This window comes from Varanus komodoensis, unplaced genomic scaffold (genome assembly GCF_004798865.1).
Source record: "Varanus komodoensis strain SLA01 unplaced genomic scaffold, ASM479886v1 scaffold30, whole genome shotgun sequence".
In the NCBI taxonomy this organism is placed as follows: domain Eukaryota; kingdom Metazoa; phylum Chordata; class Lepidosauria; order Squamata; family Varanidae; genus Varanus; species Varanus komodoensis.
In genome coordinates, this window is record NW_025335762.1 from 12,188,936 (window position 1) to 12,211,309 (window position 22,374).

The 22,374-nt window shown below is 40.4% G+C and overlaps 1 protein-coding gene across 8 annotated transcripts in view; it reads right to left on the minus strand.

Moving 5' to 3' along the window:
- Positions 1 to 22,374, minus strand: part of CDON (cell adhesion associated, oncogene regulated) — a 50,197-nt gene that overhangs the window by 22,475 nt on the left and 5,348 nt on the right. For 7 of the 8 annotated variants that reach the window (XR_006415443.1, XR_006415442.1, XM_044437410.1 and 4 more), the window contains exons 2-9: positions 8,205 to 8,335; positions 7,477 to 7,749; positions 5,446 to 5,592; positions 5,120 to 5,263; positions 3,877 to 4,164; positions 3,079 to 3,348; positions 2,444 to 2,800; positions 941 to 1,227 (exon numbers count right to left, since the gene is read on the minus strand). Coding sequence is in view for 6 of the 8 variants with exons in the window: in XM_044437410.1 (XP_044293345.1) it covers positions 941 to 1,227; positions 2,444 to 2,800; positions 3,079 to 3,348; positions 3,877 to 4,164; positions 5,120 to 5,263; positions 5,446 to 5,592; positions 7,477 to 7,749; positions 8,205 to 8,274 (1,836 nt within the window). In the remaining 2 variants the exon portion in view is untranslated. Of the gene's footprint in view, positions 1 to 940; positions 1,228 to 2,443; positions 2,801 to 3,078; positions 3,349 to 3,876; positions 4,165 to 5,119; positions 5,264 to 5,445; positions 5,593 to 7,476; positions 7,750 to 8,204; positions 8,336 to 11,285; positions 16,122 to 22,374 lie in introns of those variants that run through there. The other variant, XM_044437411.1, reaches the window with a different exon arrangement.

The following is a 22,374-nucleotide window of genomic DNA, read 5'->3' on the forward strand; positions in this document are numbered from 1 at the left end:
CCGAATAAAGAAGTGCCAAGAAGAGGTAAACAAGGAAGTAAAGGAGACCTAAATAGCTTGTTGCAAATGGATTTGGTAGCAAGACATCACTAAAAGCTGACTTAGAAAAAAAATCCATCGTTTTGAGGTAAGTACTGCAAAATATATATTATCGAAATAGTCAATTCAGCAACCATTACTAGTATAAGCTACTATGGGATTTGCCTTTGGGAAACAGAAAAAGTGATTCTTTATGCATCCATAATATGAAATTATACAAAATAAAACAAAACCACCAAACTTCATGAGATTTCAATAATTTGGTCTAAACAAAAATACTTTGTAGCATTTCTGGTTCTAGGTCAAAATGAGACCAGGATACCCACAAATGACAAGCTTCAATTTATCAGAAATGCTTGGCCTCAGATTCAGGAAAACATATTACTGGATCTAATTAAGTCATTTTAATATAGCTAGTGACTAGTTCGAAAAGAGTTCCGCAAAAAAAAAAAAAAAAAAAAAAACCCTACTAAAAAGATCGAGTGCTTACATTTCCCAGCAAAACATTTATTGCATCATTTCAACCCTTAAATTGAACGAGGCCCAAACATGTTCAGAAGCAGCAAACCCACTGCAATCATTATTACTACAAATATTCTAGCAGCATTACAGATCTACCCTAGCTTAATTCTGACCTAACATTATTGTTAAATTCTAAGTTCTGCAGCTTAAGTGGACTCTGGGGGATGGTGGAGGACAGGAAGGTCTGGAGGAATGTTGCCCATGGGGTCGCGATGGGTCGGACACGACTTCACGACTAACAGCAACAACAACAAAGCTTCTGCAGTTTACCAAGATTCATGCTTTTTTCATCACTAATGTCAAGATGTTACAAAAACTATGGAATCTGTACTCTTCAAACCTGCGAAAACAAGCAAGAGGAGGCAATTCAATGCATTACCTTGCGATATTTCACAAAATACGCATTAATTGGCTGGCCACCATCCTTTCCAGGCCGCCACACAAGGTTGTACTGATCTGGTTTATGTGTCTGTGGGGGACTGAGAATGATTGGAGCTTCTGGTGGAGAAATGCCATTTGATATTTTTTCTGTAGCCATTTCATCAGTAGGAATCTCTGTTGGAGATGATCCCTGGAGGCCCATTTCTGAATCTTCATTTCCTTCATCACTCTGGGCAACTTCCGCAGGAGCAATTTCTTCTGCTTTTGTACTAGCTTCATCAGAAACTACGGAAGGAGGTACACATAGCTTCAATGTTCCTTCTCTCTATGCAAAAATTATACACAGCGATGTTGACGAAATAAAAGAACAAACTGAAGGACAGTTCTAGTCCTTTTGCAATTGTCAATCCTTATCCTAAGTGCTAACAAACAACGCCAACTAATTGATTAGAAAATAACACTAAGGAATTCCAAGTACTCTTTGAGTACTGTTGCATCTCCTGAACCTACCAGTGCAAAAAGCCTTTTCTAGAGTAATATAAGCCAATAGCACAGAAAAGCATCAGCAGCAAAATAAATTTAGTCTCTGTAACAGCTTGTCAGTAATGAACTGGGGCTAGGATGCTGACATCTGCTAGTATGCACAAAAGATGTGAAAGAATGGAAGAGATTCTCTTCCCAAAGATTCACATGGATAATTTAAATAGGCCACCGCTAAGGTCTTATTCATATTTCTGCTTTATGCATGTTGCATAATACTATCCGATTATGGTAAGAGTTTATAAAATAATACTTCACTATGCAAAGGTCATGAATTCCCAGCCTGACTGCCTCACACTACTTCAGAGCTCCAATGACAGACCATCAAGTGTGGATGCTATTTCTGGCTGCTTCATGGAAACTGGCGTGGGAGGAGGAAAGTGCTGCCTCTGCCACAGTACCAGTTAAGCCTGCACTGAGCAGTGTTTAGTAACACTGTGATGACTGATGACAGTAACTCTAAGCTATGTGTGGCTTCCGCACTAACAGATTAGAGCCCACTGTTCACAAAATGTTAGAAGAACAGGCGCAAGCATATGAAATGCGGAGCACATGGCACACCGGGTGAGCAACTACCTATGGTGGCAAATGGCTTTGGGCTCACAGAGCTGACAGCAAAGTAGAACTATGTACAGGCTTATCATCAAGCTATTGAGAGAAACTCCCAACCATGCATTAACCATGTTAGCCACTTCCCAGTATAGCAAAATGATAATAGAATCATAGAACAGCAGAGTTGGAAGAGGCCAAAAGGCCACGGGGTCCAGTCCCCTGCTCAGTGCAGGACTCCATGCGAAACCATCCCCTCTCAGTGGAACCAGCTGCCTGGAGAGGTGGTGGGTGCTCCCACACTGGAGATACTCAGAAAGAACCTGGACAGCCATCTGAGAGCACAAGTAGCAGTACTTTTACCCCAAGTATGTTCTCACTTTTTAAAAAGGGCATTTTGGATGCCACTTACCAACTGTGAGCACCGTCTCTGAATGAGCCAGCCCATATTCATTTGCGGCTTCACAGGTGTATTTCCCAGAATGCTCTAATGCAACAGGCTGGACATATAAGGAGCTTGATCCACTGCGAGACATAATGAAGTAGGCTCTGTCTGAAATGGAGTTGCCAGTTCGTATCTGGGAGGATGGCTTGCGGGATTTGGAATGAAGAACCTGTGAAGGGTGGCTGGTAATCAGCCCATGGCTGTTGTACCAGCGAATAACAGGAGCGGGCAACCCAGAGGCATTGCAGGATAACATGACTGTGTCCCCATCAGTCACTCTGGTGATTGGTGGCAATGAAGTTATAACTGGCTTGAGACCTCTGTCTATTAAAATAGAAACATACAGAACAAACTCATATTATAATAAGCACTCTTCTTCCATATTCGAAAGTATACGCTATGGGTCAGCAGCTTGTTGGCAAACTACAATCTAGTTCAAAACATAAATGAAGGACTATTACAAGAGAACCCTTTAAACCGTAAATGGTTGGTCAAAACTATTCAATAAAATAATTCTAAAATGCAAATAGCCTATTAGAATGTAGTCTCAAAAAAGAGAACTTTAAAGAGCAAGAGAGAGAGAGGTGGTGGCTCTTTTTTACCTGCTTGTGAATGAAGCATTGCAGTGGACTGCACAAATCCAACACCGTTGTTCACTAGGCACTGATACAATCCTGAATCCTCTCTGGTGACACCAATAATTTTCAATTTGTTTCCTGAAAATAAGTGACGTGAAGAAAGATGGACAGGAGCTGCATTATGGTACCAGGTCAGATTTGGCATCGGATTTCCATGTATTTCACAGGAGAGATGCACGTTTTTACCAAGAGATACTACCTGATCCTGCAGTCCTTTGGAAATTGAAGCAGATTCTAAAAACAAACAGACTTGGTATTAAAAACTGTTTCATTCTCATTTTATCATACCAGCATTATTTCATTGGGCCTGTTCACATGTTATGATAGCCCACTGTGAATTAATTTACCTGGGGGGGCTTCCACATTTTCCTGGAAATTCCAGCATCTCTGCATTGCACCTGTAGGTACCTGGCTTGCTGGGCTTGGCATATTATGTGAACCCAGGCAGAAGGGGCTGTTTAAGAATTAGAAAACTCTCAAATAACTCTAGAACAAGCCTTAAGTTGTTTAAACGTTATGTAACCCTCAGACAATTGCTGCCAACTGGTTCACATGAAATGACAAATTCCATGGGCACTGCAGGATGGTATGACATGTGCCCATGGGCACCATGCAAAAGTAGGGAACCTAAAATAATGCAACAGCCACCGCAAGTAAATTAAGCCATACACACCTGTTGTGTTGTATGAACCAGCTCACTGGCTGTAAATGTTTCATTTCAACACGCTTGCAAATTAGCATTCTGTCACTGTCATATCTTACCAAGTACATTCACGCTATAGTTTACATGCTTCACAACTCCAGACTTGTTATCCACCACACAGGAGTAGTTTCCAGCATCTGATGTATCAATTGAGTCAGTCATAAGATGGGAGTGAAGAATTCGCCACTTTCCTCTAGTGAGAGCATCTTTGCCATCTTTATACCAATGGACATAAGAAACAGATAGTCCACTAACAACACATTCCAACATCAGAGGACTGTGCTGAGGTACTGCCAAAGTCTGAGAACCGGTGGGGTGAATTATGTGGAAATCATCAGAGGAAGAGCCTGGAGAATGAGTGAAAAGGAGACATGAGTCATTTAAAATGAGGTTCCTTGCTTTCTGCATTACTTTCAAAGCATTCCATTCCTTTGCCTTATTATATCACTTTATCAGAACATTAGGGCAAGTGCAGACATGACATTTAGTCAAAGTTTGTTCCTTTACACCTGGTTAAGTTCAAAACATAGTAACCCCGTGATTTAGTTGCCAAGCTGTGCCCTGCTCATAGTGGAGACACGAATGAGATTTGGTTATCCCCTTTTATTTTTTGGTCTCTGTTTGTAAACTAGCTTAACATATAAGTTAGTTATACCCAGCAAGACTTTTAGTCTATTCATTGTCTGTTTATCCATGTATTGCCTACATGGCTTTCTAGGGCTGTGAGACAGAGGGTCTTTCTCAGCCTTACCTGGATGACACCAAGGACTGAACCTGGGAAGCTGTGCATGTACAATCGTTGCTCTACCAATGAGCTATGGCCTTTCCCCATGATTTGATGCAAATGCGATGCCTAAGAATAGCGTCAGTTTACAAACACATTCCAAACTTCATATTCTTAACCATAGGTTTACATATTCTGATAAGACTCCTCTCCTCTCCTGTCCATGATCCTCCTCCCCTCCCCTCCTGTTATCCTCACAAAAGTCCTGAGAGGTAAGTTATTCTCCAACCTGGGAAGCTGAGAATCAGCGACTAGAATTCTTGCAGTGAGCTTAATGGCAGAGAGGCTAGAACCTGAGTCTTCACAGTCAACGTCCTACATTCTGACCTCTATATCATCACAGTGAAGAAAATAATTCCTATACAGTATCTGCATTATGCATGAAGACAGTTTGGTGACTGGACCTCTTTAACCAAACTGGATAGATTTAAATAATGGGAGTTCGCACAGTAGTGGCGGACGTTGGTGGTTTGTGTTCTACAATTTCACCGAACAGTTCTATTATCTTTAATACTTACTGCTGATTATTAGCTTATGTCCAGTAGGTTCAAGTTTGAGATCTTCAGTGACATGGTTATATGCTGCACACTTATAGAAGCCCTTGTCTTGTAAAGATACACTCAAAATCTGCAGATTTCCAGAAGGGAGAATTAGGTAGTTTTCTAGAAGAAAAAAGAAAAAGAAGGTTACAAAAAGTCAAACAGACTGATTTTATACACTGTTAATTTGTTCATGTTTAGACATGTATTCAGCACAAACTTGTAATGAACAAAGATCAATTAATTCTTGCAATAGTTTGCAACAATGTGTTGAGAGACAGACATCTTCTTACAAAGAATCTCACCAGTTGATTGTTCCAGCCATCTTCCTCGTACACGGAAACGGACCCGTGCCTCTGGTCTGCTTTTTGGTAGTTTGCAACCAATCAAAGCAGTATTCCCTTCTTCTACTGTTATTGCTTTCCTTGTTGAAGTCTCAAAATCATCAAGATCTAGAAGAAAATTGCACCATTTAATAAAAGTAACAGCAGGGCAAACCTCAGCTTCATAGGAATCCTTTCCTCACCCTTGTGTTAGAAGGTAAAAGTGTGGTTCCAACATTCTCTTCTATATAAAGCTAAGGTGGTGGTGGGGGGGGGGGAGCATGCACGCTCATTACTCTTCCTTCAATTAGTGCACTGATTTTCTCTCAAAAACATCAGCTGACCAAGCCCCCTGATCTTTTCTACCATTATCTGGCTAACTAGTAATTTCACTCAACATGGAAGATAGAAAGAATGTATTTCAATGCATATTTTCTTAGTTTCTTTGCAAAATAACAGAGGAAAAGATGAGATGCAAGGAATAATGGGATACTGATTATAAATTCAGGCACAAAAAATCATGTAAGAAGAACAGAAGACTTTTTGTTGTTCCTGCAGATGCAAGATAATTATAACAGTAGAACAACTCGACAAGGTGTAGAACCAAAACATTAGTGAGGGCCTCAACGTATTATATGAGTCTTCTCTTAAATTACAGAAACATTTAGTTCATTTAAATGCCAACCCAACCCAGTTCCAGATCTTCCAGACATATTTCATCTGCAAGTAATACAGTACACATGAAAGGTAAATATATTCAGAGCTTCCTAGAGTTGGACAGTTTGTTGATGCTGAATGACCTTTACAAGCTCTCAAGGGGATCTAGCTATGGTTCAATACTTTACAGAAACACTTACAATACTCAGTTATGAGAAACTTTTCTCTTACGGGTATTCTGGACATGCTTCATAGGCAAAGCATCTTTATAAAGGAGATTCATCAAACCCAGGCTTGCAAAGGCACAATTCAGGCACTTTACCTCTGATCCCAAACAGCTAAGGCATCTTAGAAACGAGAGTGGTACAAGAGCAGAAAAGGTTTTCAAGAAGGAAGTAAGGAAGCAGGATGATCTTGAGAGGGTCTTTTACCCTTGAACCAATTTATCTGTACAGATCTAAAAATAAATAGGGCTGAGATCAGCCATGAAATATGGAACACTGTTTATAATGCAAAGCATGTTAATTCCTGTAAAATGAATTGGGAGTTGTTATGCTATGTTACTCCACTTTCCTTCTTCTTTCAAGGAATCCAAGGAAACTTACAAGATTCTCCTCCAGTATATTTTATTCTCACAACAAGTTTGTGAGGTGGTTGGCTGGGAATCAGTGACTGGCCCAAGGTCACCTAAGAGGAGACTAAAACTCAGATCTCCTGAGTCCAAGTTGAGCACTCTTGACCTCTAAACCACACTGGCTCCCATTAAGGACACATTCAGATTTTTTGTTGTGTCCCTTTCAAATGAGGCCAAAGCAATCAGGCTGGGACAACCTGCTTAAAAACCAGGAAGATATTAAGTAGGACTTCAGGCAGATTTCTGCACTTAGCACCAACTTTGTTTTCAGGGTTTTTTTTATAAGGATTGTTGCAACAAGTTATTACGAAGTGCTTTCTAGATGATGCAAAGGCACACAAAATAAGCATGTTGCTTTACGCTATAGTTTTAACACTGACTTGGGCCAGTAACAGATTCTCAGCCCAAACTGTCTCTCAGGGTTGTTACTGTAAGGACAAGATGGATAAGAATGAGAGGAAGAGGGGAATTATGTAAGCCACGGTGAGTTCCTTCAAAGGAGAAAAGGTTGGATATAAATAAATAGTAATAACAGCACAGTACTGCTGAAAGAGGTCATTCCTGGCCCCCATATGAGGCCTATTTCGAGACAAAGAGTATTCTTCCAAATGATAAGTGCATGCATGTGGTAAAGACAACAAGCAAAGGGAAGGTAGAAATTTCATTAAAAAGTAACATGTTTCATTTTGCCATATAGCTCACATGCCACAGATATTACTTACACGCTATAGACACTGTTGCAGGTCTGCTGATAATTGCACCAATGCTGTTGTTGGAAATGCACTGGTAGGTACCAGAATTTGAAGGACTGAGAGAGAAGATTGTCAGGAATCCTGGCTGTGTGTCTACTTGCTCCAATTTCTTATGCAATTTCTCTCCATTGAATAGCCAAGATACGTGAGCTGTAGATGGCTCAACAGAGCAGTGAAGTTTTACAGTTGCACCAGGCTTCTGGACAGTAGAAAGAGGCTCAGAAAGAAAGCGAGGGATCAAGTCTGAAAAAAGAAGACACCCATAGGTAAGATGAGCGGTTCCTGCGAAAAGATTTATACTGTACAAATTCAGAAAAAATGTACTACTGCCAAATTTATATCTAGCCTCAAAAATTCTGCATTTTCACCAGACGACAGTACTTTAAACTAAGAACAATAACTGAATCTGTAGCTAGACCTTAAGATGAGTATTTACAATTCTCACAACCAAGTTAACTGTGCTGGATTTATGGCACAGACAGTATTCTGAATAAATAAAAACCAAACATTTCATACAGAGTTATACCTTAGCGACAATTACTGAGTTTAATTCTATATTTTTTTAAAAGTCAGTTTTAAAAATAGTTGTTTATTTTGATCATTAAGCTTCTGTAACTATCTGTCTATCTAAAATGGGATATATCACATACCTGACAATCTAAATTAGAGGCATATACAACTCAAGAAAGTGAACTTACCTGAAGCTGTAGTTGAGAAGAAAACTGTAAGAAAAAGCAGTTCCTGTAAAGGTCCAGGATTAGGATGCATAGTGCCAGAAGAGAAAGGTTTATGGCAAAGAGCTTCTGACTAGTATGAATTACTGAGGAGCCTGGAAAAGAAAAGATTTAGGTAGTGTTCAGTTATCTTCTACATGCCTCAAATATATTATAGCAGTCTGAAATACAAAATGGGAAGGTTTTAAAAATAGGAAATTTAAGTTACAAAATATTACAGATAAGGCCAAGCCAGACAGAGTACATGCCTAAATCTAAAAAAGTTATACTTTTTGTTCTTGCAGGAACATGCATGAACCCATAAAAAATTTTCACAGTACAAAGTACTTTATAATTCTGTAAACAATTTAACTGTCTTACCAATGGAATATCTGAGATACCTTCAGACTGGCTGCCTTGTGCTAATTTAAAAATGTGTGTGTGTGTGTGTGTGTGTGTAGATAAAGCATAAGCTTAGAAGTGTCTTCTTTCTATTCCTACATGTGTATGATCTTGATCCCAAATCAGTGTTTTAAATTAGCACCACTACACAAAACAAGACTTCCATTCACATAATATGGATATTCAGAAATTCTAGCCATTGCTAATAGGGACAACCCTACCAAGGGGTATCATTAAAATATACTCTAACTTCTAAAATGGGGGGAGGGGAATGGTGGCAGAAATTTGCATTTTTTCCTTAGACACCAAAATGTCTAATATCATTTGTAATGATTACGTCCCTCCCCTCTACACTTCCAATGCATGTGCAGGCAGTGCCTGACAGAGGAAGTAAAGAACCAATTACCAATAATATAAAAACAGTAAAGAACCAATTACCAATGATATAAAAAGTAACTACAGATAATGGGAAGAGAGAGAGAGAATCTGTGTGTAGAAATACAGTATTACAAAAAACAAATAAAAGAAACAGTTCTTAAAATAGTTTAGAACATTCTTGAGGTACGCCTAACATTAACTGATGATGATGGAGATAGACCCAATGCTGGAGAGTCAGGGTTTGATGCTGCTGGAGGAAGGAAGGAAGGAAGGAAGGAAGGAAGGAAGGAAGGAAGGAAGGAAGGAAGCTGAGCAACATTATGACAAGGGAAGAGAAACCTGCAGGTGACTTTAACACTGCAAGTCAATGCATTTGGCAATTAAACACACGATAGAGGAATTGTGTGTCATGAAAGATGTCAATCTCATTTGGCTCGGTTTCATATTTGCACACCATCTTACTCAGTTCACAGCATTATGCAAAGTCATCTTGTCCCATTGTCATCTTTACACCCACGAAAACCAACATTCCTTCACATCTTTCAGCGGTGCACATATTGCAGATGGAACTTAATTTTAGCAAATAAAACTGGATCTTTTTAAGGTTCACACTTAGCCACATTTAAAGCAAAAGTATTAATGCTTACAGTATTTGTACAGAAAGAAATTGCCCTTTCCTTTTGCCACTAGCTCTTCCCTGATCACTAAACTCTTGGTAAAAGTGTTCATACTGTATTGCTGGAGTGTGAAAAATCAACTGTAACAGTTTGCAATAGACTAGGCTTGTTTGTTTGTTTGTTTATTGGCAAACAGTTCAATGTAATCGAGTACCAGCCAACATGCAGTCCATCCGTTTTAAAAAGCAATCATATACATTCTTTCACAGGAGCCTGTTTCTCTCCCCACCCCAACCCTTAAAAAAGCTGGTGTGGATTAAGATATTCACCTGGAAAATAAAAGCAGTGTAAACTTTGAAATATTTTAAATGTTATAATCTCTGCCAACTCCCAAACTATACCAAATAATGGAGCACCTTGGAGCTTGCTACCCCTGCACTCCCACCTTTTCACAGGCTCAATCAAGTCAGCCAAGCATGCAAACTGATCCTGTCGCCAGCAAAAGCATTTCCTTTCACTGTGGTCAGGCAAAGGGATGGGAGGAAAATGGAAATGACTTGAAGTTATGGCACCAAAAAGACCAGACAAGCAAGGAAATAATCAACTCCACATGAGCCACTTCTAACCTATCACAATGGAAAGGGCCCATGGCTAACCCCAGGAAAGGTCAGGCAGGCCTTGGGGGTCACATACAGAAAGAGGCAACAGTGAGAGGGTGCCAGCTGCAATAAGCATCAGCGTGTTCCTAATTGCACTCAGTGAAGAGCGGCTGAGCTCTAAACAAAGTTCTGATTTAGTCAGAATCTGATGAAAAAATTAAAAATCCCACTGGTCCACTGGGGGCATGAGCCACAGCTTCTATTTCTGTGCACCTCTACATTACAAGAGATCAGGCATCCAACACAAATGTGGACAAGCAACTTGCAAAAGTGACTTTAAAAGGCAGATACAGAAGGACTTGCGGGGAGGAAAGGAGAGAAGGACTGCTGATTTCAAAGCTCCCTCCTTTTGTAAACAATTATGTGGCGCCAAGATTTGTACTAGGCTTAGCAAATGAAAAAATAATAATTCAGCAGTATTTTCGTATATTAAGATTGGAGGCAGTATGTGTTGACATGTATGTTTCTTAGTGTATCCATGACAGACAAAAGCAGACAAAAACATAAAACAAAACACATTAAACTAATTTGAAATCTACTCAGAAGTCATTTTATCCATTCAAACATGTTACACTTCAAATATTGCAGATAAAGACCTTCTATATACATTGCTAATTTGCTTTTATTCTGAACTACCTTGACTATGTAAATAAAAGGCAGGTAAGACATTTTAAAATTATTTATTTTGGTTTGATAGCTAAGCTGGTTTCAAGGTTATGGTGTATCATCTAGTTAGTATTTAATTGAAGATATAATGCAGCGGATTAACAGAGTACTATTAATGCACTATATAACTATACCTAAATAGTTAAATTGTCTCTAGGCATTAAATAAATGATGCTCACAACCATTAAATGGGCACTTTCATACCTACTGTATGTTAAAAGCCAAGTGCAAATTAAAAGTTAAATTGTGTCAGAGTAGGCAATATCTAAGAATGTCATACAGATACATAACAAAGATCTGTTACTGTTTCCCAGAGGCACCCCTAAGGCTGCATTGTATGGTACCTGGAAGGATGTTTGCATTCTTTCCCTCTGAGGGCAGAGAAATAGAGATAAGTCTAAACTGCACAAAGGAAGATCTGATTTCAGAAACCCTATCCCAGTTGTGTCTCCCTCATGGTGGAACTCCAGCTCTGGTAGAAGCAAAAGTAGATATGGCAGGAAATGATGGGAGCCACTGGATTCATATCCTTCCCATTTTGCCCAGTATGTCCCTGGAACTGATAGAAATCTATGTCAGGCTTGGAAAGAAATTTTAAAAGTATAAAAACACCCCCTTCCAACTTGCAGGTAGGGGAAGAATAGAGAAAAGCACCATTTCATTGTAAAAGTACCCGTCTTCCTGGCATAAACCTAGCAGGGCTTTGGATAAAGCAGCTCCTTTGCCTTTGGATCTTCAACTTTTTTAAAAAAGATATACAATGCAATGACATGGGGACATCTTCTTGCTCTGGGGTAGCTATCTCCCACATCCCAGTTCTCATTAGGTTAATGGGAACAGCCACAGTGACCTTCATCCTGCTGTTCTCCTCTGACTTCAGAAAACTGACATGTGCGGCCGGTAGTGCACGCCCCCTTTCCCACCACAAACATTTTCATAGCCCAGGAAAAGTGAGAGAGGAACCAGGTGCAGCGTTCTCTTTTCAGGTGAATTGCCAAGCAATTCCACTGGACTATTCTTCACATTACTCATTTAATCAGTGCAAGAAATTCACACAGACATAGCAAGTAAGATTAATACAAATTTTCACAAACCACCAGAGGGAAAGGAGGACACAGAGAAATGTATGCTTTCATAAAATGATGTGGACAGACAGGAATGTTGAAACTGCTACACAAGTTCTGTCCTCAAGGGCAATTTTCTCATCAAAATCCAGCACTAACTGCTGCAGTTCTGTAAAAACTTCACAAAATTAATTAAAAACATAAATTTTAAAAAGCTTTTTACTGCATGCACAGTAGTTTTATCAGAGAAAACAGTTACACAGAGAGAAAATGACTTGCCCAAGTTATTCAGTAAGTTTCACAACTTAAGAAGGCACTTCAATCTGGGCCTCTAGTATTTCATTTAAATGTTTAGATCCTGAAAGACGTTAATGAAAGCTTACAATTAACAAGTGTTTCCCATTCCAAGTTTTCTTGGTAACATTTGTTAACAAGTCCAGTGGCTCTTTAGTTATAGATGAACCTCCTCAGACAGAAACCTTGCTGGGAACCTTCTTAGGGGATGAAGTAATTTAATAAATGAAGCTGAATTCTTGTGCTTCTGAATAAGGCTTCCACTGGATCATCTTGGGTAATTTTAAAATATAAGGATGTATAAAACATCCTTATAGTTTAACATACTTTATTTTTCTCTTCTGCTCAGTTTGGATGGCGTGCCACACCTCCCACGGGTACCAGTTATATATCCAACCCCCACTCACGGGCTGTTGTGTGAGCCCAGTGAACATGGGTTATGCAAGGCTTGTTTAACCCTAACATAACCTACACTCAAGTTTGCAAAGCATAACAACCACCGAGTAAGGACTGCATATCCAAAACAGTGGCTACATTTACCGCACCCATACCACAGTATCACTGTGGGTTAAACAGCCCACAGTGGGCTGTCAGGACATGCCAAAAAGCCCTTTATATGGCAAAAGGGGGTTTACAGCTGGGTGTCCTTACCACTATGGTAACTTGTCAGAAAGTGTCCAGGACGTTGTTCAAGACACACTCAAGAGGCATTTAGATCATGTGGCTCGGGTGTTATCAGGGTTGAATCAATGGGAATGGCAACCCAGGTGAAGAGGACTTAGAGTGGCATCACTCTGGGGGGACTCTTGGCACTCTGGGGCAGGGAGGTGAGGAGAAATGCAGCAGCACTGAGGAGATCCAGGATGCAATACTATACTCACCTGAGAACAGGTCATATTAAATTCAACGGGGGCTGAGGGGCTATTTCATGCATGCGCATGCACACACAAGCACTGCCCATGCACTCATCGCAGTCTGCAATATAAAATGATGCCTAATCTTCCCATACAACCTCATAAATAAATCCCCAAAAGCTATCAGCCTTGCTTTTACTCATTAGGGGGAGTGGAGGACAAGAGAAGCTCTGTCACTTTCACTAGCCCTTATAAGACTCTAAGACATTTTACAGGCCATAAATGCTGCAGGATGGCAGAAGCACACACCACTCCCTATTTCTTCCACCAGTCCACCTGGTTTCTATGCTGGCCTGCAGGAGGAGACTTTCCTTACAGAGATGCAGTGCACTCACAGATTAGGGGTTTGATAACTCCCTTTTCTTGGCCATCTGTTTTATTTCTGCATTGAGCAGAAAGAAGCTATGGAACCTACCTCTAAACCCAGCAAAGGAATGGGAGCAGCGTGTCTCAACAGAACCTGCCACCAAAAATCTGCAGCAATTTGGCCTAATTTGCCTGTGGAAGATCCTAACCCTTCCATACCATTACCTAAGACTGACTGGTTTCCCTATCAGTGAGAAAGTACAGAGTATGGCACTCTGAAGCATAACCTTTCAAGCAACCCCAAGATTTTCTGATATATTCTACACCTACATACTATCAAAACACAGTAAGCATGTTGCACTTGTATCAGTTCATACTCACATCAAAATTCAGGGCAAAAATCAAGGGAATTGACCCTGCAACCCTTAAAGAAAGAGATCTTGCAGCTGTAGTGCTTGATGAAAATGTCAACCAAATGTGCAGTTGCTATGAAAAAAAAATCAAACTCCATGTTTGGAATAAATCTTCCACCTTCACACTGCGGTATACAAACTATGGTGTGATTGTGCAGTTCTGGTCATAGTACCTAGAGAAGGATATCGTAGAGCTGCAAAAAATGCAGAAAGGGTAATCAAAGTATCAGGGGCATTATACCTATGTCTACCAGTTGCTGGGGACCTTGCGTGGGAGGGTGTTGCATATGGGGGAAATGACGTCTTGCATTTGATGTCTTGCATCTGGGCAGCTCTTTGCCATTGAGTGGAAGCAATGGTCTGATCCAGCATGACTCTTATTATATGAGCACCACCTGCTGTACACTACACTGCAGCAGGAAGCTCTGAGCCAGGTGGGGGCCATGTGGGAGTACCTATTCGCTTTTTGAAGGCAGCGTAGGAAGAAGCCACCAATCAACCGTGGAGCAAGAAGAGGGACCTCAACGGGAAGGAAGTATAGTTATTGGCTCTCTGGAGCAGCACAAGAGAAGGGGGTCCTTTTGAGTATGTGAGTCAAGACGACGCAAATGAAACCCAAATGGACCTGTGGCTTTTAACAAGTGCCTGCTGCAAACCTTGCAAATAATCCAGTGAGAACTTACTTGGTGTTAACAGAAAGCGGAAGTGGTTAAACCAACTATGGGCATTGCACGAATGGTAACCCCGGCTTACTATGATGTGTGAATGCAGCCAATATGTTGCCAACACTCTTATGCAGTTGTAGAAGAAAAGCTCATTTACAGCAGGATGCTTAGGAAACAAAAAAACATTTTTCTCCTCTGAGACACCTCAAAGTTGTACACCTTTAGAGAGCAGCCACTAGCCTTTTACCTAAGCTGCACTTCAGTTATGGCTCCTTGGTACAGTATGTCTTCTACATTTTGCCTGGAAGCTTGCAAATATTCATTCCTGAACTTGACTTGTAGGTCAGTTAAATCACACTCCTGCAAGCCTCACATTGAGTACTGCACAGTTTTCAACTGCTTTGATTATTCAATTGTTATATACAGGAACAGAGGAAAGCAGCTTTGTTTGAAAACCTGGCATCTGGCTCTGTGCAATGAAGACTAGGCCTTGCATAACCCAGCTGTTACTCAGACATGCCCACTGTCAGTCCATTGGAACTTATACAGGCTGCCCCTCAACCAATCAAAACTTGCTATATCCATTGTTTATGTTTGGTCTTTCTGGACAGTTCTTTATACCACATCAGAATATATATTTTAGTATTTTTGCTACTACAGGGAGTTGTACAATGTCTATGATATGTGCTACTTATTGGAATTTCAAGTAGTACTGTGTATGCCTACATTAAGGGACTTTGATGCTTTCAAACCACATTACAAATTATAAATCAATATAAAATCCATTTTATATGGCATTTATTGTATTTTAGTGCTATTGTGTCCTTCAATTAATTTGAGTTGTGACTGTTGTGGGGTTTTATTGTAGGGTTTTATTATGTTTTATTGTTGTAAGCATTTACGCTAGATTTAATATGATTGTTTAATTGTATCTGTTTTATATTTGTGTAAGCTGCCCAGAGAGGCAACCTGGCTAATGGGGTGGGGGGAATTTAATAAATAAAATACACTCTTCAAATGGGGAGGCTGGTCAGAGAACTATGTAATTAATGAGTAATAAGTTGTAGGGGAGTTACGTCCTTTTCTTGTACTTAAATTTGAGCTTTTCCAGACTAGAATAAAGCAAGACAAGGTAACATACAGTATACACACTTTTCCTGCCTTTTTGATGTACTTCAGGAGTAAGTCTCACCCTCACCAGTTGCTGAGGAACCTGGACAGGTGGAACTCTACCCATTCTGTCTTGAGGGATTCAGTGGTCAGTTGGTTTGCCACCATGTGAATTGAAAGCTAAAATGGATGGACCATCAGTCTGATCCTGCACGGCTTTTCTTATGTTCTTAGTTCTACATTCTTATTCTAAAGATAAAAACAAACATGGGATTATTTATCCTAAATCCTGTGTGTTGTTGTTGCTGTTCGTCGTGAAGTCGTGTCCGACCCATCACGACCCCATGGACAACATTCCTCCAGGCCTTCCTGTCCTCCACCATCCCCTGGAGTCCACCCAAGTTCACACCAACTGCTTCAGTGACTTCTTCCAGTCACCTCATTCTCTGCTGTCCCCTTCTCCTTTTGTCGTCAATTGTTCCCAGCATTAGGCTCTTCTCCAGGGAGTCCTTCCTTCTCATGAGGTGGCCAAAGTATTTGAGTTTCATCTTCAGGATCTGGCCTTCTAAAGAGCAGTCAGGGTTGATCTCCTCTAGGACTAACTGGTTTGATTTCCTTGCAGTCCAAGGGACTTGCAGGAGTCTCCTCCAGCAGCACAATTCAAAGGCCTCAGTTCTTCAGCGCTCAGCCTTCCTTATGGTCCAGCTTTCACAGCCATACATTGCAACTGGGAAAACCATAGCCTTGACTATACGCACTTTTGTCGGCAGGGTGATGTTGTTGCTTTTTAGTATGCTGTCTAGATTTTCCATAGCTTTCCTCCCCAGGAGCAAGCGTCTTTTAATTTCTTGGCTGCAGTCCCCACCTGCAGTGATCTTGGAGCCCAGGAAAATAAAATCTGTCACTACCTCCATTTCTTCCCCATCTATTTGCCAGGAAGTGAGAGGACCAGACGCCATGATCTTAGTTTTTTTTAATGTTGAGTTTCAAGCCAACTTTTGCACTCTCCTCCTTCACCCGCATCAAGAGGCTCTTTAGTTCCTCTTCACTTTCTGCCATTAGAGTGGTATTATCTGCATATCTGAGGTTGTTATTTCTCCCAGCAATCTTATTTCCAACTGTGTACTTGTATGTAATAAATTTGAAGGGTATGATTAGCAATTCCAACTAGATTACATCTAGTCCAGACTTTGTCCGACTTTCTTGAACTATATGAAGAGTTACCATATGTAGCTCAACCTGGAACACATTTAAAAGGGGAGCTGGGATATAAGCAAGCCTTAAATATGAAACAATGGCATACTTTCATTTTAAGACCATGAATCCCCATGTGAGCAATCCTGAAACACAACCCACATTGGAGCAGCCTCTCAGTCATTACTATCTGCTTTTGAAGACGTCAATTTGGCTGAATGTATGCAGTAATTCTCATTGCTGCTCATTAAGACATGGGCAGCCGGCACAAGATTTGGTAGTTCTGTCAGGTGTACAGTCCTTCTGGACGCCCCACTGATTTTTCATTTTTCTCTATCACCCATAAATTAGCAGGCAACACATAACTATCAGTAGTGAGGAAACAGTGATCTGCCTAAGGACTGCTAGGAGAGTGAAGAGGATTAAGGAATCTCATTGCACCCAGCATGAATGCCACATTCACACAACTGTGCTGGAGATAACATCACATGGGAATAGCTCTACTCATGTGCCTCTTTCCCCAGCACAATCTGACTCCTGACAGCTTGAAAAAAAATCTTTACTAGTAGAATCATTCAGTTGATACCCAGCTAAACAAATGTTTGGGAGACTACAGCAAATTTAAATGAGAAATATGGACATACTGAGATGCAGGGAGTGTGTATGTGTGTTCTGATTGTTTGTGTGCCCTGCCATAAGTAAAGTTTGTCTATGAGGATGAACCAGGACTGAAAACATGGAGATTATGTTTAATTTATACTCCAGAAAATCCTCCTCTGTATAGACTTCTTATCTTCCATGAGATTATTTCTACAAGCTCAGGAAAAAGGAAGGAGGAAAAAGTACTGAAGACTTCAGAATACAGCGGGAAGTAGAAGAGATACAAAACCTGACAGTCATACCAGCCAAGTCATTAAAAGATGGGGGCTGATAAGATTGACACAGAGAGTGAAATTGTTGCCTGTGCCTCTGGTCTGCAAAGCAAAATGGCTCAGGATGCCTTTCCAGGATACACATCACTTACTCTGCTGTCAAATACTGTGCCTCACACCCAACAAATGCTTTGGTAGGATATGCAAAGAATCTCATTAGTTTGTTGAATACAGACTGTAACTCAACTCGTCAAATGATCCATGTCCTAGGCAGAGCAATGATCAGTTACACACACACACATATCCTCTTTGTCTCTATGCATGAGAAATGCCAGAATATTTTTATTGGATACTATTTACGAAGATACTCTTTCTACGCAGTATCAACAACAACTGAAATTCTTTTTGTTGTTATGTGCCATCAAGTTTTTTCCAACATAAATGAAAGCCATCCAAAATGTCCAGCCCATGACAGCCCCACTCAGCACTTCTAAATTCAAGTTTTTATGCCTCACTAAAGGCCAGTGTAGCCATGCATTTTCTTGAAAAAAACAGATCTCCTTCTTTATAGTTATAGAAAGTCATGAACACTGAGATTTAGAGTTAACAGAATCATCTACCCTTTGACATAGAACTATGATTATCTGAACAGTTGTCTGCATTAAATCCATTTCAGCCCAATCAGCATTATTCTGACAGCTGCAGTAACAAGCAAAGAGCAGGAGCAAACAGGGTAAGCTAAGCCAGAAATATCTGCAGATTCATGCTAGTTTACCCCAACCTACCTAGGTTAAGTAATCTGCAGTTGGATATCTTACATCCAAAAAGGAGGAAGGCATTCAGTGTACACAATAAAAGACAGAATGGAAACTAAATATAATCCCTCTAGTAACCTGAAGTTCAACCATAAGGTGAAAAAAGTTAGAGTGACTTCCAAGTAGAAGTCTCAAGTCTTATTAATATGATTTGAAGAGACATTATTAACATGGCGAGCAATTGTTCAGACATGCTGAATGATGTTCTGAGAACAAATGTAAATATCAGCATCATTTTCTTTCACAGTGCTCCTACCCAAGGCTCTCAGCGCTATTCCCTTGGGCAATACAGATATTCGATAATACAGAGATAGACACACACACACAAACCCCACCACCACTCTTCTTCTGCCAAATAACTATCATATTCAGCTTTGTGACTATTTGTTCAGAAGTATCTGAATTCTTCATAATAACTAATACCTGAATTTGCAACCCCGTTTCCACAGACACTGTCAAGAAACCATGGCAACTCTATAAAATACAGGCAAAATGCATATTAAGACAGCTTATCAAGTTTTAACTTTATGTTATAACTTGTAGGAATCTATGTTATTTGTGATCCCTAAAGGAACATATATCTATTAAACCCACACCTGCAGCCAGAATTTATAGCACCCAATCATCTACTACTACCTTACATCATAGGTAATTAGAAAGCAATGAATTCATTGCCCCAGGGGAAATCCAGTCCCCAAGAATGAGAACACAAATGTGAGCTCCACATACTTTCGATGATAAAGAGGTGAATTAAAACCTGATTGAATATAGTATAAGGAAGGAGAAACTATTATATTTTGACTTCTTACTTGATTTAAGCTAATTATCATTTGAGATCTCAAAAACATGGTCTTCCTTGCATTTTCTTCGCACCTTTTCCGGTTCTACAATATCCAATACTGGTCTGCTGGGATGTTTAGGTCTCTAGACTTGTGAGTGCAGCAACTCAAATCACATAATCAAGCATTCACCTTTTAGAAACCAGTTCCTGTGCAATTCCTTCACTTCCATACCTGAAAAAAGTTCTACATTGTGTTTCTTAGGCTCAAGCTTCTACAAAGCTTTGCAAGGGAGGAGTTCCACAGGAAGAAAGGAACCATTGTGAATGTTTCTGATGCCATCCCACAGCTGAAATCTTCAGTGAGGAAGAGCACCATCACGAGGCTGACACTTGCTTTCAAGGATTTTGGTTTTTCTAAGAGATACATTACATAAACATTAATGCAATTTAAGATACTAGAAGCCTGTACTAACTCTTCAGCTGATACATTCCAGATAACACAAACCTCCACACAGCTTCTTATCAGCAAAGGAAATCTTTCCTCATGCCTTCTGCCACATGGCTTGTCACCCATATTTCTTTTCCATATCTGGCGTCCTCAGGCTATTTGCTTGATTTCTACAAAAGCTGCAAGAGAGCTTTCTCTGCAGCCTGCTACTTCCTTGTTTTTAAAGTCAAACAATGCTCCCTAAGTTTGATCTCTGTAGAGGTTTTCAAAACTCACAGTACTGTGGCCTGGCACTTCATTGTAATTTATTTAAACCCTGCCAGTTCCTATCACTAAGCTAATCATGTAAGCATGCCATTCTGCGCTAGTGTGGAGTACTGATTAAGAGCGTGGGACTGGGACTCTAGGATCTAGTTCCTGCTTGGCCATGGAAGCAACTGGGTGACTTTGAGCCAGTCATAGATTCTCAGCTCAACCTACCTCACAGGGTTGTTGTTAGGGGTATAAGACTGAAAGCAGGAGGAGAGTTCTAAGCCATTTTGACTTTTTTGTAAGAAAAAAGTTGTGCTGTAAATCAAATAGATAAATATGCAATTCACTTCCGCCTTATTTACATGCTCAGTGCTTGTCAGGTTGGTCTGACCACTGCAGCCTTCCAAGTGTGCAGTCTTTCATGCCTTCCCTTTCACACACACACGCATACCACTCGGGTTCAGATGATCGTGGGAATAGCAAGCCATGCTAGGTTATTTTCCCTGCCCGTGTGCATGCCCAACGCATGCTGCGCAATTCCCCAACAACTCTTGTGGCATGTGGCTTGCCAACCATGTGAGCCTGGTGAGGCGCAGGGCAGGGGTTGGTTTCAGACCCACTCCAGAACCATACAACAATGGGTTGCTCTGGCTGGACCGAAAGCCACCCCTGCAACGCATTTTGCTGAGTTGAGAGAACATGGAAAGGCAAAACTGCGCGGGTAATTAGGCAAACTGCACACCATGTAGTTGGAACATTCAGGTATTTTGATCAGTCCCCATAAACTAAGGGCAAGCGTATTCCGTTGCCTCTAAAGAGAAATGCTTGTGCACTTTTGTGTTCATTTGTAGCACAACACATAGACAAACACAGTCGTTTGGTCTGACAATGAAATTATCACCACTCTGTGGCAGATGTATTACATCACCACCAATCTGGGTGCGAGGCTGCAAGAATGAATCCTGTGGCCATGCAAGCTTAACACTTTTGGAACAGATACTTCCATGCTATTGTGATCATAAAAGGAGGAAAGCTTATTCTCTTTTCTGCATAAGCATTTTGTCCACCATAACAACAGTAAGAGCCCAGTACATATCACTGATGCCCCAAAGGCTCAGTGAAGCCCATCCATGGAAGGTGGGGGAACAGGACATTCGAATGGAAACTTTAAAAGGCTGTGTGTGGCCGGAAGGGAGACGGAGAGGATCATCTGCTCAGCATAAGAAGTTGCTGGAAGTGATGTTCTTCCATGAGGCAAGAGAGTATTTTACTGAGAGTCAAAATACCCTAATGCTTAAACCAGCCTCCTACCTTAAGGTCTTTCATGAATATTTGTTACTATATTATACTATTAGATAGCAGTTATCTAAACAGTTTGTATGGGGATAAAAGACCTGTTTGCAGCTGCCCAGGAACTGTTTTTAAAAAATTCAATGTAAAGACAGTTGTGGACACTTTAAGTCATAGAAAGTGTCTTATATCTTGACTTATATCTTGTAATATAAGATGATTCTGAGTACAGAGGGAGAGCGTAATACATTCACTGGGATTCTTGAGCATAATAACTGCCAAAAATTGCCATAATTAAAGAAATGCTATATCATATAGATCAGAGTATTCCTGAGCTTTAGCCCATAAGGCAGACATCAGGACTATATAAATCGCCCTAAGCAGCTTTTAGTTAGCTTTACTTTGGCTTGGAAGAACAGACTATGCTGATTAATGCAAAAGCCAGCACATCATTTTAAATATCTACCTTTTCTTTACATTACTGATTAGGACCTTCAAAAACACAGTTTTACTACACCAGACAGAGAGTCAAGTAACCTAAAGATAGGTAAAATTATCAGTAGATGTTGCTGATTCGCCCAAGTTTTAGTCCTGTGATGTATCTGAAGCCTTGGATAGCAAAACTTTTGATGGCATACTATCCAAACGTCTCTACTTCAAGGTTCCTCAATAGGTTATTCACCAACTGCTCTGCCTTTGGAGCTGGCCAGCAGAGGGAGCACACGGCAGGTCAATGCTCTGCTGAGGGAAACTGTAAACAGTACGAAGTTCACAGGCAAATACAGTAACTGATCTTTGCTAAAATAACATGCAGTAAGATCAGTGTTTTCAGAACATGAGCAGAAAAAGATCCGAAAGCTCCTCAAAGTTAAAGAGGATTGGTCAGATATATTTTACTCAATTGGTTTTTAACAGGAGAGGCTTTTTATAAGTAGTGTACAGGGAAAGCAGGTAACATGGGTTGGCTATAATTGCAGTAAATATTTCTCCAATGATATGGTTTAAACAGCTGTAG